Below are 16,632 nucleotides of genomic sequence, written 5' to 3' on the forward strand. Positions count from 1 at the left end.
CATTGGAATAAATTTAAGAACCCACAGACACATTACTAAAACTTAAGGGGATAGAGCAGTACCATGAATTTCTTGTGAAAGAAATGCAGTCAGTAAAAAAAACATAAATAGAATCCTTTATTCACATGAAATTGACAGTAGAAGTAACAGTTATGTTCAATAATGAAAGCAATAGCATTTCCACTAACACACGCACACAGTGCAAAGAGAACTCTCAGGGATGAGACTAAATATCTTTTTTTGTAAGAAAAATCAGGTAAAAAGGTTTCAATTTGCTAGGGAGCATAAAGATCCGATTGGGAGAAATGGAAAAAGGTCATGTGTTCTGATGAGTCCAAATTGACCCTATTCCAGAACGATGGGCGTGTCAGGGTAAGATCATGAAGAAATCCATCCATACATATACTGTACAGTACACGTATGTACCCATATGCAGTACATACACATATTTGCACAATTTAAACTGATAGGCAGTGCAAAAGTAGAAATGTGTTGAAAATACTCCAGATTTTATAAGAACAATCCAAAATAATATTGACATAATATTTGTGAAGAATATCATTCTCTGGTGTGTGACTTATGTTGGGGTTTGTGTGTGATGGGGTAATGGATATTACAGCACTGGGGAAGAAACCGTGCTTCATTCTTTTTTATAGATAATTTAAATGTACTTCACTTTTTTGTGATGGATGCCAAACAGCATCATGGGTGCTGCTGATAACCATTTGCTGTAGAGCTGGCATACCACTTTGTGCCGCAGTGGAGAAGAGTCTTTGTGGCAGTCTGGCCTGTTTGTCTTTTAAGAAAAAAAACACCCCCTGTTGTGCCTTCTTAACCAAATGGGAGGCCATGACAGTGCCTTTGTTATGTGACCTTTGAGGAATTAGGTGTTGTTGACACTCTCTACCTCCTTTCCATCTACGTAAGGGTGGTCTTGATGGATTTCCTATAGTCCATTATTATCTTGTTGGCTTTTGTGGTGTTTAGCATCTGGCTGTTTTGTCTGTGCACCACTTAACCAGATGTTATACCTCCTGTTTTTAGTCTGTCTCGTTATGAGTCAGATTAACCATGTCGGAAAAAGCATCCTGTGGTTCTGGAGATGTTGTTACTGAGTTTCAGAAGAATCAAATTATTGGGCCGCATCAAATAAAGAACTGTAGAGATTGTTAAAATGACTGGAAGTAGGCTAAGAACTGTCCAGGGGATAGTGCTGAACAGTCAACTTGGCGGAAGAAACGCGGTTAGGGTCCAGACCACATGACCATTTTCACTGCCTCAAAGTCCAGTCATTAGGCTTTGGGGTAGAAAAGAAAAAGCGCATAAAGCATCATGCATAGTGACCACTGTCTCTAGAGACTGTGTTATACTCTGTGGTTGCTTCAGTTGGTCAGGTCCAGGCTCAGCAACATTATGTGGCAATAAAATGAAGTCAGCTGATGACCTGAATGTACTGAATGGCCAGGTTACCACCTATTTTTTTCACCCATATTGCAGACATATTCCAGGACAATAATTCTAAGAATCGTCAGATTGAAATTCTGAAAATGTTGTTCTGGGAGCATGAGGAATAATTTTCACACAGTGAAAAAAAGACTATAGAGTGGGTTTAACTCACTTGTCATCAATAACAGATCCTGGGCAAAAGTGAATGCAGCTCTTATTTTTTATAGCATTTAGTTTGAGTAGCATTCTGTGTCATGGTCCTCGAACCATTCCTGAACAATGTGTGCAATGTGTCAGGGCGTATTATCCTGCTAAAAGAGGCCACTGCCATGAAGGAAGACTGTTCCATAAAAGGTGTGTACTTGGTTTGCAACAATGTTTAACAACCACATGAATGGCAAGACACAAGTATTCCTAACAGAACTTCACGTCTTTATGGGCATAATGATATCGGTGTATATATAAAAAGTCATGGTCAAGAGTTAGTACTCCCTCTTTAAATTCTATAATCCTCAGGTGAACAACAACATATAACTTTTTTTATATGCCATATATATTAACAAAATTGACACCAAGTAGAAAAAATAAATAAAAGTATAATCTTAAGTTTATTTTGTGCAGTTTATTTTGCTTTTTCATTCTTTTGCCAGAAAAGTGGCCTTTTACATAATATGCTGCTTTCTTTTTGGGCCTCCGGATTTTTTCCTGTAAAGCAAATTCTTTTTTTTTTTTTGCATCTTTGTCTTACTTAAATGATTCAGATCATTAAACAAATTTTAATATTGCACAAAGATTACGCAAGTAAATACAAAATGCAGTTTTTAAATGATTACTACATTTATTAGGGAAAAAAAGCTGTTCAAAACTGTAAAAAAGTCAAAACTTTTTGTGAAAAAGTAATCTAATAACTGGTTGTTTCCTCCCTTGGCAGCAACAACTGCAATTAAGTCTTTGTGATAACTGGCAAAGAATCTTTCTCATCGCTGTGTAGGAATTTTGGTCCATTCTTCTTTGCAGAATTGTTTCAATTCAGCCACAATTGAGGGTTTAACATGAAACAGCATCTCAATCGGACATACTGTAAGTCTGGACTTTGACTAAGCCAGCTTGAATCTTAAATTGTTATTATTTATTTATTTATTTATTTATTTATTTATTTGGACTTGCTGGTGTGTTTCAGATAATTGTTCTGCTACATAACACAAGTGCACTCGAGCTTGACATCACAAACTAATGGCAGGACATTCTCCTTGTGGATTTTCTAAAACTTATATTTTCAAATGTTTTTTCAAAGAAAATCTTTTAATGTCAAGTATATTTTTATACAATTTTTTTTATTCAATTTAGCAATCTAAAAAAATTTGTTTAAAACTTCATTATTTAGTTTTAGGTAATATTTCTGTCAGTGTAAGTCAAAGCACTCAAAATTTTATTTGAAGGATTTAACTGTACAGTATTTTTCCTTAAAATATTAAGTAAATAAAATGACAGTTTTTTAAGACAAGAAGTTCTTAAACTGCATAAGCATTCATACAGTTTTAAGATTTTTATTGTTTGTAGCACATAAATTATATGATAGAAAAGGACAATGTCACAACTTCTAAATATTTCTTTGCAGTAAAGCAAATAAAAAGTAATGAATAGGAATTGAACCAAATACAAGGGGTGTTTTAAGGTGTGTCTGGCCGTTGGTTTTCTTCTACCTCACAAACAGTTCTCAAGCCATGCATTCTTGTGAGGACATTTCTCTCTAAAGGTATGTAAAACATGAAGCCACTTACTTTCATATTATATATGATATATATATTCATATTGACATTGCTCTGCCAATGGTGTACCTGCCAATGTAGGTTTATAGATGTGATTTTGAGAAATGTGAGTCTGTCTTTAGAAATAAGCCAAATCAATTGAGACGTATAGACCATTTTCTCCTCCTCGAATTTGCATCTATTTACATCTGTGCTTTGTACATACCACCAAACGTTAATGCTAAGCTCGTGTTAACACAGTTACCCGATGGTATGAACAACAGCCTGGCTGTGCATCCGGACAGTGTCTTTATAGCAGCGGGTGACTTTAATCATGCTGACTTGAAGACTGTCCTTCATAAAACCCATCACAACGTGCAATGTGCATTATGGTTGCACTTTATTACATGCTTGTATAAACATGTTGTATAAACAAATGCATTAAATCCAGCGAATCCTGTTTATTTTATTTTCATTCGGTTTTATATTATATATAGTATATATTCAGTTTTATATTATACCTTCTAAATTATTATTTTAATGGTCTTAAGGGATCAAAATTATTGATCAAGTTAAATGTACCATTTACCAGTGCTCGTGTCAAATAAGCTCATTCTGTACTGAATCAAATGCAAATATAAACCATTCAGCTGAATCTTGTAACTATTGACCACTCTGAAAATGCTGATGAAACTGTATTTCATAATGAAATACAGTTCTCTTATATATGTGACAGTGAGTTATGTAAATTACATTAAAAATCTTCCAGTAGTTGTTACAGTTATTATTACTGTTCTTTACGGTGCATTAAAAAAAAAAAAAACTTTATATTGTCCGCTGATATTAAGCTAAAGAGTTTGGTGTAATGTTCCTCTAACTCTAGCTGTCTCGCTGCGAGCCAAATCTAATTTTCTCTTGTTACACTTTAATAAACAGACCTGCTTATTACTGTTTAGAGCTTTTACCATAGGATTCCATCTTATGTTAGATGATCCAAATTACTCTCATTATATTACAGGAGAAGTTTGGAAAGAGCTTGTGATGGGTTGCCTTTAAGTAGAGTTCTGCTGTATCTAATTTAATCACATGGCAATCTCAACTCGAGGCACTTTGCTGACTGAACAAAGTAGTGAAGTAATGAGCCTAGGCTATTATACAAATAAGAACAATTTAATTATACCAAAGTATAGCCGATAAATGTGTTATATTCTGTACCAGTCCTGCTGCAAAATTAAGAGAAAGGGCTGGTTATAGTATGGGTACAACTGATACCGCTAGTACTTCTGATACTGTTACTAATTCTACAGGTTTTTTTAAATTGCTAATATGGAATTGTTACCAGGTGAGGGAACTTAGTATGTTTACTTCATTATTGTACTTACTGTATGTACATATTTCACATAGCTGTTCTATACTTGAGTAGTTCGTAGAGGATACTTACACTACTTTACAATTGTGTGTAATTGCATGACTTGCATTTCCTTCGAGACATGCCTAAGAAGTCAGAAGTAGACCTGGCTGCAGCAAGCGGCGAAAACAGCATGTTCACGATGAGGAATCAAAGCAAAAGAGAACGATTTTTTTCTATATGAAAAAGGCTACTCTGAGCTTAATACTAGCCCTGTGATTTTGATTCTCATGTAAATTTAAATGTACTTTTACTCAGGTACACAAGGAAATGGAAGACGTTTATGGACTTCTAGGAATCTTTATTTTATGTACTATAAGTACCATATTTGTCTACTTTGCCCACCTACGGTATGGTTATTACTGTTTGTTACAACATGTGATAATATGTTAAAATTATGTAATATACTAGTGACACACCTACTTCTGTAATTACTACTGCTGATGATTTCACCTGCCACCAGGTTTTCCACATTTTGCTACATCTTAAAATGGATTCAAATCCCTTTATTCTGTGCACAATCTACCACAATTACAAAGTAAAAAACAGTTGTTTTAAGTGTTTTGTTAATTTATTGAAAAATAAGTTTTCAGACCCATCACTTAGTACTTGGTAAAAGTACCTTTGGCAGCAATGGTGGCCACAAGTCTGCTTGTGGATGTTGCTACAAGCTTGGCACACTTTTATTTTCAATGTTTCTCCTATTCTTCTTGGCAGAATCGTTTAAGCTCAACCAAGTTCAATGGGCAAGGTCGATTAACAGACATTTTCAGGTCTGGTTGGACCACTCCAGAACTTTCAGACAGGTATTCAGAAACCACTCCTGAAGTGTTTTTTTTTTTTTTTTTTTTTTTTTGCTGTAATGCTTTGGGTCATGGTCTCATTGAACTGTCAGATATTCTGAGCAGTAGAAGGTTAATACTTAGGATAGCTTTTCATTTTATCTGCATCAAAGTTCCCTCTATACTGACCAATCTCCCAGGTCCAGTCAAAGAAAAACATTATCACAGGATGATCAACTGTGGGCATGCTTTTAATGAGGTGATGTACTGCGCCTTATTTTCTGATTCTAAATAGTTTAATATTAGCGTCATCAGACCAATGGATTTTGTTTCTCATGGTCTGAGAGCCCTCATGGTTGTCACATGCCATTTAGGGTAGAATAGCTTCAGCCTGGGTGTTCTTTCATGGAGGCGTAATTGGTGAATTGCTGCAGTGATAGTTGCATTTATAGCGAAGCTTAGGTTGCTGATTACCTGTCTGACCAAGTCCCTTCATCCCAGATTACTCAGTTTGGATGGAGGGTCAGATCTGGTAAGACTCTTGGTTGTTCCAAATCTCTTCCATTATAGAAATGATGGAGACAATTATGCTCTTGGGTGCTTTCAATGCTTTAGAAAGTTTCTTGTACTCTTCCCTGGATATATATGTTTTGACAAAATCCTGTCATCCATGTCTACTGATAACTCCCTTCACCTCATAGATTTGTTTTCACTCTTACATGCATAATCTACTGTAAGACCTTATATAGACAGATGTGTGCCTTTCCTACTTATGTCCGATTAGGTACAAATGACTCCAGTCAAGGTGTAGAAGCATATGACGATTGATAGAAGTAGGATGCACCAAAGCTCAAAGATTTACTGCACTTACAGTATGTAAAATGGGATATTTGAATAAATTAACAAACAACTATAAACACTTGATTTTTGTTTTGCTATTGTGGAGTATTGTGTGTTGAATGATGAGGAAAAAAAATATTTGGATTATTTTTAAGATCAGTGTAATACATAAAAAATATGGAAAACTTAGAATCTGCCACTTAAAAGCATCAGCACTGTATATTACTATGTCTACTGGCACATTAAAATCAGTAACATTACTCATAAAAATCAGTAACATTACTCATAAATACATGAAAAATGAGAAAGCGTGAATATCTGATTGACTTTAACAAGGGCCAGCTTTTCGTTGCTAGATGATCAGGTCAGGGCATCTCCAAAACAGTAGGTCTTGTGGGTTGTTATTGGTATGCAGCGGTTAGTAAAAGCGAATGCTTTTATATCTGATCTGATCCCACAAAAGATCTAAACTGGCACAAAAGACGAAAATTGTTAATGCTGGCTATGATTAGAGTGTGTAACTGCAGCCTGGTCAGAGTGGCGATGCTTAACATTGTCCATTACAGAAGTACCTTTAACAGTTCTCAGAACAGGACAATAGAGCAATGATAGAAGGTGGCCTGGTTGTATATGTCAGGTGTGTTTACATTGTGAACCCGAGGAAGAGAGGGCACAAGTATGCACTGTGTAAAGAAAGCAAGCCGTGTAATCTGGGCATGCTTGGAAACCTTGGGTCATGCCATACAGGTGGATACTACTTTCACACATACCAGCTACTTAAACACTGTTGCTGACCAAGTACACTCCTTCATGGTAATGGTGTTTCCTACTTTCAGCAGGATGATGTCACACTGCCTGTCACACTGCAAAAATAGTTTACAAACGGTTTGCGGAACAGGAAAAAGAGTTAAAGAATTTGACCTCAAATTTCTTGATGAAGAAGATTCATGGAGGCCCTACCCCATAATGTATAGCTCTGAAAAAGATCTGCTGCTATAGATACCATAGCACACAGATGGTTTTAATGTTATGACTGATCTGTATATTTGCTTGATCCAAAAATGTAGTTTTGTTAAACATGATTAGCATAAAATCATTAAAAATCATGCAATTATTCATCTTCGGTAAAAAAAAAAAAATACCATCTTTTATATTTTTTACATTACAGTTTATTCAATGAAGATTTCAGTGGATTAAAATCACGACTATGGTCGACCCTAACTCCTCCCACTCTCAATTCAATGTGCATTTGCTATGCGTATGTTCTGTTTGCTGAGTTGATATGTATCAGGATGATTAAAAATACAGCTTACATGTTTGCAAAAGTATTGCTATACAGTTTATCAGTAAAAAATATTTTAAAAAACAAAAACACACTAAATGTACTATGATCTGCTCTAGCTGTTGGTGGTTATCTAAAAAGTTATCTAAAGTTATCTTTGTATTGTAGCACTTGGACCACGCTTTGTGCTTGGATTAGATTCTGTTTTGAATAAGTGTCTGCTCGTTTAAATTTTAACCTGTCAACAAAATGTATGAAGAAGATAGGTATACAGTAAAATGGTGTGTGATAAGTGTGCTAAAAGCTTTAAGTGGCTAGCTCTTAAGTGCAGATTTTCATGGTATAGATGGTATAGATGGTGTTCAATAATGGAGATAATGATGGCAAACTCTAGTGCTCGGAAGTTAACAAGACATCATGAATGTTTTACATATGATGGTGAAGATGATTAAAGTGATACTTAAAGTCACAGGAATCTGTAGCCCCCCAGTGCGGTGTTACGTGTTGATGGTTATATGCAATGATCGGGGGATTTTGATTTTGATTTTTAATAGATCTTTAGTGGGTAAAGAGAAAGTTGATATCCATGATGGCTTAGCATTGTATGGATTCCAACACATACCCTCTAGCCTTATCAAAAGATCAATCGTGATGTGTTTTATGAACCATCATTTACAATCAATGGCTGCATTAAATAAGAGTCTTGTGATCAATCATTCTGATGTTCATGGAAGATGTATAATCAAAGGTCACCAGCTTTGCCATGGAAAGAACTGGGTTCAAGAAAGTAGCATGCATTTTGCTTGTGGGCTTAGCATCTCGTGAATTATGGATCAAAGACAATTGTTTCCTGGTGTCTGTTAGTCACAAGGACTAGGCCTTTGGAGAATAGCTTTAAAAACTATCGACATCAATCAATACTTGCCACTTTGCTTTGTATTGATTGACTTTCTGCCACTAAAGCAGCGTTGCTCGTCATTTGCTTCCTGAAGAGAATTGCTTGAGTAAAGTAGCTGTGTTAACAGACGCAAATGAGATCATGCTGTTCTGTAACAGTCAGGCATGACTGCTGCTTCTAGAAAATCATAAGTCAGTTAAATTTTTGATAGCTGATTTATTTTAGAATAGTCTCAGTTACAGAGACAAAATAGAAGCAACCAATTTTTTGCAGCCTAAAAAAGTGGTTTTGTTGGAAAAGATTTGCCTTGGTTATCATTTACCAATCTTGACTTGATTACAGAATAAATGTTATTACAAATCACATAGTTTAAATGACTAACAATGAAAACAGTAACATTATCTGAATACAGTTGCAGTACTTTAGACTGACAGCTGTTGAATGCTGTTGTAGAATGCTGTTGTGTTTGAACATCATGCGGTTGTGGGTGCACAAAAAACATTTATTATCCAAAATATTTTGTTTAACAGTTATTCAGCCTTGTGTTAGAAGCTAGTTAGCTTTGTAGCTTGCCTTACAAGTAAAATAAAATAATATGGACAGTTTAGAGGCATTCTGGAAAAATTTAGAAGCAGTTATTAAGGAGACAAAGTGTTGTTTTAGATGACATACCGTTATCAAATGTGTTTTGTTGCTGAAAGTGCTTCTGTGACTGGTTTTAAATGCTGGTTTTGGCAGGTAGCTTACCATGCCGGCCTACTTTCACCCAAGCTGGCAGCCAAGAGTTGATGAGAAGTGATGCATGTGTTTAAATATTCTTGATACCATTTATAACCACCACTCATGGAAAGCCGCCTCTCATCCAATCATGTAATGTAAAATATAAGTGTAAAGATGCTCAATGAATGTAAAAAAAAAATAGAATATAATTGTACTGTATTTTAATGCAGTCGCATATCCCACACTACATTAAGTTCAAAACTACAACAATAACAACAAATGACAAATGGTTTGAAAACAGCAACCTCATATTCTGACTAACAGTTTCTATATTTCTATCATATTTTTTTATGTCCTTAGAAGAGATGTCGTTTTTCAGGAGATCAAGGAGCAAAGCTGCCTTACAGATATATGTGCAGAAGAGATCATAAGACGTAGAGCTATGAACTGGCACGCCTTATTAGATTAGCAATTAGATTCTTTTATATTAGAATCCTCACAGATTGTTAAACCACTATGCAGAAAAATTGGGGTGGAAAATTTTTTACACAATCCTGACAAAGAAGAAAATATATCATTATAAAAGTTAATAGGCCAAAACATTTGCCTTATACAGGCCCTAGCCAGTGAATCTAGGTACTGTATATTGCATCGCCTGTAAACACTATCCTCTCTGGGTACACACATTCAGAAAGACAATATGATGACATATCCCAAATGTAGTTTTTACCAAGGCAGTTAAAATGTGGGACGGAAATTCGAAAACCTGCCTATTCAGCAATTCATTGCATCATAAATAAAGTCAAGTAAATGATACCAACAGATGCAGGAGCACTCAACGATATAAAAATTAAGTAAAATTTTAATTCTAGTTCCTAGCTTTCATGAGTTGGTTCTATAACGCCACATTGTAGCCTATTTGCAGTACACTAGTAGTACACTTTTCCTAATAATGCCATGCATGTGGAAATCAGGTACTGGTGTACTCAGCTTTAAGTTCCTTGGCGTCCACCCACCTTTGGACGTCAACTGGTCCCTGAACTCCTCTCTTCTGGTGTTAAAAAGACACAATAGCACCTCTATTGTTTGAGGAAACTCAAAATGACCCACCTGTGCTTCAGGATACTGAAGAACTTTTACTGTTTTACCATTGAGAGCATCTCTGTGTTTATGGTAACTTCACTGCTTCAGAGAGTAAAGCTTTCAATCATGGAGGACATTTACAAAAAACACTGTCTGCAAAGGGCAAGAGGCATTATAAAAGACACCTCCTTACCCTAATCATGGACTATTCAAACGTCTCCTATCAGGCAGGAACTAAAGTACCTCAATGCCCGGACAGACTGAAAATTAGTTTTTTCTATATGGCTGTTACTGCACTGAACAGCTGCTCATGGCATATTAACTGCTACACTATTGTACTTTCTCTTTCACTTTATATTGCCCTGCTTTATCCACTATGCATTTTTGCACCATCCATAATTTATAGTGTTGTTGTTGCACTACTGTATAATACACTCATATTAAGCCTGTGTATACTGTACGATGCAGGCATCCTGAATATTATATATTATTGGCAGTTTTAATTGGTATATTATATATCTCTATATATTATATATATTAAACCTAAATTTATTAATTTAATATAATCGAATGCAAAGTCAAATTTTTACAGAACTCAGTGTGCTTAATTATGAGGATATTGTGAGAACGAGCCTTGAATTTGGTAAAGGTAGTCCAATAGGGGGTGCTATGATCTGAATTTGTGTCAACTAATGTACTTTTTACACACATTTTCAAGTTTGCAAAATGTGACTTCTGTTTTCTTATAAAATGTAATTAAAAACTAACGTATTCATTTAAAATCCGTGAAATATTGACAATATTTTCTACTATGTTGCCCATAGTATAAATGAGCTCTGTCTTGGGTGTAGAATGGTTTAAGATATTCTATTTATAGTAGGTATGTAACATTAAGGATTGTTCTAAAACTGTCATTTGTAAAGTTGGAATCACCATATTCAGTCAAATGTAACTTTAAATTGATAAGTAATAAATACTTTTCTAACACAAATTATTTTGAGTATCAAAAAGAGATAGCAAAAGCATTTTCTACCTACCTATAGTTATTTACAATGTCCATGATAATGAACAAAGAAAAAACTACACAATTTCACACCAGAATGGCTATATAAGTTATTTAAAAATCTCTTAGACCTGTTATTCCAATCTAAATGGAACATCGAACAAAATAAAAAATTTTATTTTTAAAGTTTTTAATTTCTTATATTTCTTGCCACTTTATTCCATTATCCTCCATGGTCCAATTCTAACGCTCAAATGTTAATTGTAGGTACTTTTGGCAGTGGACAATGGTCAGCATGGGCACTCTGACATAAACATAGCCCCATACACAACTGTGATGAACTGTGTGTCCTCATATCTTTCTTTTAGACCAAACCCTAACTTTTCTATTAGTACTTCTACTGGATCGGAATATAGGAGCCTTGTCTTCCTTGTTTTCCTTCCCTGGTCCTGACCACGGCAGACTGGGAATATCCCTCAAGAGCTGCAGTTTTAATGTTGCTCTGACCCAGTCTTTTATCCATCATAATTTGGCTCTTGTCAAAGTCACTTAAATCCCTACGATTACCCATTTTTTCTACTTCTAACACATCAACTTTAGGGATAAAAAAGTTGTCTTGCTGCCTAATACATCCCACCTACTTCCAGGTGCTTATGCTTATTTTATTCACGTCAGCTGTCAGTGGTCATAATGTAATTGCAGGTTGCTTAAAAGTGTGGTGTTTTTGTTTGTTTGCTGGTTTGTTTGAAGTCACATAAGGTTGTTCAACAAGTGTCTTTAACCTTGTAGACCATTGCTGCCACTTCTTCTTGAAGAGTGCCTGCTACTTACTATATGCTCTGCAAAGCCTTCGTAATGGCTCTAATCTGAGCTGCTGTTCATTGGTCATTTTTGAGGCTAGTAACTATAAATTAACTTCTCTGCAGCAGAGGTAAATTTTGTTTTTATTTTCCTGAGATGGTCTTCATGAGAGCCAGTTTCATCACAGTGCTTGGTAGGTTTTGCAAATACTGTTCTTGCAAGAACTGTTACAGAACAGCTGACCTTTGTGTCTTAAAATAACCATTGATTGATGACTTTGTTGTTATTTAAGTACCGAATGCCATATGTATTATTTAACAGATTTTGGGGGAAAATCCAGTATTGTTCTACAATGTGTAAAAAAAAAAAAAAAAAAAAAAAAAAAATTCTTAACAAAAAACATTGAACTAGATGTGTTCTAACTTATGCCTTGTACTTTATATAGGAAATATTACTTGTTGCATTTTTTTTTTTTTTTTACATTTTTTATAATCAGTAGTTCCTCAGTTCGCTCTAGGGTCAATATCCAGTTATATGTAACTGTAAACAAATTGTGAAAACATTGTATGCTTATCTAATATTTGCATTCTATGGTATGTCACAGTAGTTAACCATGATAAAACCAATGTGTTCCTGATTCCTAGCCAAGATACTAATTTTAAGATTGTTATGAAATAAAATTACAGAAAGCATCCTACGGTATGTCACAGTAGCTATTCTTAGTTTTGAGGAAGTTGTTACACACTAAAAGCTACAAAGAGGTTAGATACAGTAAGCTAATTGCTTTTAGAAAAACAGTGGTGATGTAACTCTATGCCTAAAAGCGATTCTTAAGTAGGTTATAAGATAATGTAGAAGCAACACAATGTAGCACCAGCTCTTCCTTCCTAATCAAAACCATTAGTAGCCAACTTAACATAAATCAAATTTATTATAGATGAATATTTAACAAACTTTGCATTACACCGAGCCTGATTTGATAACCTAAATCAATACCTTGTAAGGCGGGGATCACCAAAATGCTTACGGTAATGTAAGTAAATTATTGTTGTTATAGATACAGAGTGACTTGTTCGTAGGATAAATTTTCTTGTATGCTTCCTGAGAGTTCCTCACTTATCGCCTATACCGCTTTATCCTGTATACAAGGTTGTGGGGGACATGGATCCTTTCCCAGGAGACTTGGGGCATGAGGCAGGTAGACTCTGGGCGCGCACATATACACATTACCAATATCTTTAGACTGTAAGAGGAAACCGGAGTACCCGGAGGAAATCCACCGAGCACGGGAAGAACATGCAAACTCCATGCACACAGACCCAAGGCAGGAATCGAACCCATACCCTGGAGGTGCAAGGCGACAGTGCTAACCACTGAGCTATTGCGCCGTCCTTAGAAATAACTAAATGAAAGTATTTTCTTTTGTAAATACAATAAATGAGTATTCTTTCTCACATATGTGGACAGTAAGTGTTGTAGTTGTGGATGCTTGAGGACACTAAGTCAAATAGTCATTACAGTGTATATGGCAGTGGCCATTATTTTGAGCTGAATCATTCATAATTGTTTGTCTACATTCTTGGTGAAATGGTTTCCTCCGTTATGACTGGTTTTCTGTAGAGGTATCTAAACCATCACGCTACTAAAGTGGAAAATAATGCGGCTGGTTATCAGACAAGCAGACATTTCTCTAGAAGGCTCTTTCTTCCTTTCTTTCTTTTAATGAGCTCCAATGAACTGCCCTGGCGGAGCGGCTCTGTAGCTCCGCCTCTCCTCGATTCTTATTGGTTATCCATCGGCTTGTGCCGGAAGCTCGTGCGCTGTGATTGGTTCCGCGGTTCTCAGCCTTGTGGAAGAGTTTTGATTGAGGTGCGCAGGACAAAAAAGCTTTCAGTCCAGTTCATCGCTTGGCTTTGAACCCGAGCCCGGTAAATATACAGGATGGTACTTTATAGCGTGTTTAAATGCTCTTAGGGGGCGAAAAAATGGCTGTCGGAGATTCAACACTACACTCAATGACTTTTGGGTTTGTCATGTTTGGACACATGTCTGCTGGATAAACTTGATAAACCAGGATCCTGAAGTGAAGGGGAGAAAAAAAACCCACACAAGAATTAAACGGAACAGAATGTGACTTCTTATTGTTTGTTTATTCTTTTATTTATTAGTGGGGGGAAAAACAAATAAACAAACAAACAAACAAACATCCCAAGACCGGTTAGTCGGATTTTTACTGGAATTAGGAAGCAAGAAAAAAAAAAAACAAGAATTGGAAGAGGAGAAACGCAGTCGCTCGCGCGCGGTCCTCGTGCGGTCCTCGTGCGGCTCCCGCACCTGCGCATGATGCGGGAGAGGAGCGGAGAGAGCGCGCGGGACGGAGGCTTCTGTACGGAATAGCACGAGTTTTATTCTGACTTGAGCTGAATGAGAAAGCTCCCGGGCGATGGCGTCTGAGGTGGTGTGTGGACTGATCTTCAGACTGCTGCTGCCCTTCTGCTTAGCGGCAGGTGAGTAGACACAAAAAAAAAAAGCTTAACAAAAAAGTGAAGAGTGACGCGCAGGGCAATGCGTAAAGAAGTCAGGACAACTCCAGCTGCCAGATAAGGTTAGGCTGGTGAGCGCTTGTCAAATTGGACCAGGTTGTCTGCATTGTACTTGTCTTAATGATACACAGTGTTGAATTAACACCTGTCGTGTTGAAGGAACACTTATACGTTATCAACGTGTGTGTTCATGCGTGACCAGCTGAACCCCTGCAAACTACAAGGTGTCCCAAAAGTGCAGGAAATGATAATAATTAAGCCAATTACAGTACATGCATGACACAAGATGAGTTCATTATATGTGTGTTTAGCAAAGACAGAGTAATCATGTAGATGTATGATTAAAAAAAAAATAGACTTCCTTAAAAAGTATGGATGCCACCCTGTACAGTATTTTTTCTTTTCTGTTGTAGATGTATTTAAAATCATTATAGGCTTTTTGTACAATTAAGTACTTACATAAATTATTTCCAGACTGCTTTACAATATTTTTTTTTAGGTTTTTGCAGTCTAAACCTTTTATTTTATTTTTTTTTAAAGGAAAATTATATTCATATTATTAAAGGTACCAAAGAAGCACTGTTCCTACAAAGGTCTTCCTCCAAAGATGCTACATGCATTAATAATAATAATAATAATAATAATAAAAAGAACACTACTAACAGTATTTGCGTACGCGCTTGCAATGTTTAACAATCTGATGCTAGGTGGTGATTTACGGAGCCAAAAATAATCTGAAAATGCGACACTCGTTAAAATCAACTTTGGATTTAGGTTCAGTAGGAAAAAATGCTGAAATATTGCCTCTACGTCGCAACATTCTCATATTAAAATAAGGACAGGAAATTATATCCGTTACATCAATAGAAGGTTACAGTTTAATAGGTATTTATTATATTTGCGTACAAGGTCATGTGTGTCCAGCTGGTCTTTTATGTACACACTGTACGTGTTAGCGGTGCTCTTTGTTCACTTGTTAATGTGCATCACAATTTAACATTAATAAACGCAAAATAATTGAACCTAGAATCAACTTTCAATCTGTATGAGAACTGTTATTAACAGTGACTGTCAGTATATAATGCCGTATCATGGATACAGTATAATCATTCGGCTCAGGCTTTCAGTCTTTGAGCTGACACACAGGATATTGATGTTGTATGTTTGTCTAATGTCAGATTTTTATTACTATATATTTTTTTTACTTCTTTTTTTGGTTTGGTTGAGTGTTTTTCATCACAGACCACACTCATAATGGCAGTCATTCTTGATCGCTGTTAGCTCAAATGGCCGATCTCTAATGTTTTTGCTAATAGTGCAAAGCCGGCACTATTATCGAACTGGACCCTGCATGCAGTCTGATTCAATCTTATTCCTGTATCCCATCAGACATCAAACATCTAGCACTTCATTTAAACGCTAACTGTAATCAACAAGATAATGCCCCCTTAATTCCTAAAGCCGATGGCTTAATTTGATGTACGATTGACCGCAACGGACGTGAATTAACGCATTGTCACCCATAAGAGTCATCCTTTCAGCCTGCCCACGCTGCATTCTGTACATAACATCCACTCAAATGTACAGGCCGATAATGTAACGTTTGACAGCTGAGAAAGTCTGCTCTTTTTCCTCAGAAAGTAATCTCACTGAGCCATGGAGCGTCTACCATTAATCGCTGGAAAGTCGTTTTAACCGCATGAATTAATAATGTGGCATCAGAGGAGAGAAAAACTGGCTGCCCATTATCGTAAACACACCTTTAATATTTGATGATTCGATTTTTTTTTAAGTGAAGATAAGCAGAGGTCAATCACAGGAATGTGCGGTAACAGGAAAAACGTGGAAGAAACTTGACATGGCTGTCAAATGTCTTTTTGTAAAAAAAAAGAAAAAAAAAACAGGTAGTGTTTGTTGACATGCCTAGGTGATCAGTACTTCTTACAGTTGGGTTTTAGTTTTAGTCTGTACAAAAGGACAATTTTTTTGGTGTCTGGTTGTCTAAATGCCCAAGTGCAAAAAAAACACAAAGAAATATGAATGTTCAGACTGATATTTTTCAGATGAGCATATACTGT

At 36.0% G+C, this 16,632-nt stretch overlaps 1 protein-coding gene across 1 annotated transcript in view; it reads left to right on the top strand.

The window, feature by feature from the left end:
* Window positions 1-14,454: 14,454 nt before the first annotated feature.
* Window positions 14,455-16,632, top strand: part of LOC128512985 (piezo-type mechanosensitive ion channel component 2) — a 96,684-nt gene continuing 94,506 nt past the window's right edge. The window contains exon 1 of the mRNA XM_053486557.1: window positions 14,455-14,518. Within this exon, the coding sequence (XP_053342532.1) occupies window positions 14,455-14,518 (64 nt within the window). The remainder of the gene's footprint in view (window positions 14,519-16,632) is intronic.

This window comes from Clarias gariepinus, chromosome 25 (assembly GCF_024256425.1).
Source record: "Clarias gariepinus isolate MV-2021 ecotype Netherlands chromosome 25, CGAR_prim_01v2, whole genome shotgun sequence".
Lineage (NCBI taxonomy): Eukaryota > Metazoa > Chordata > Actinopteri > Siluriformes > Clariidae > Clarias > Clarias gariepinus.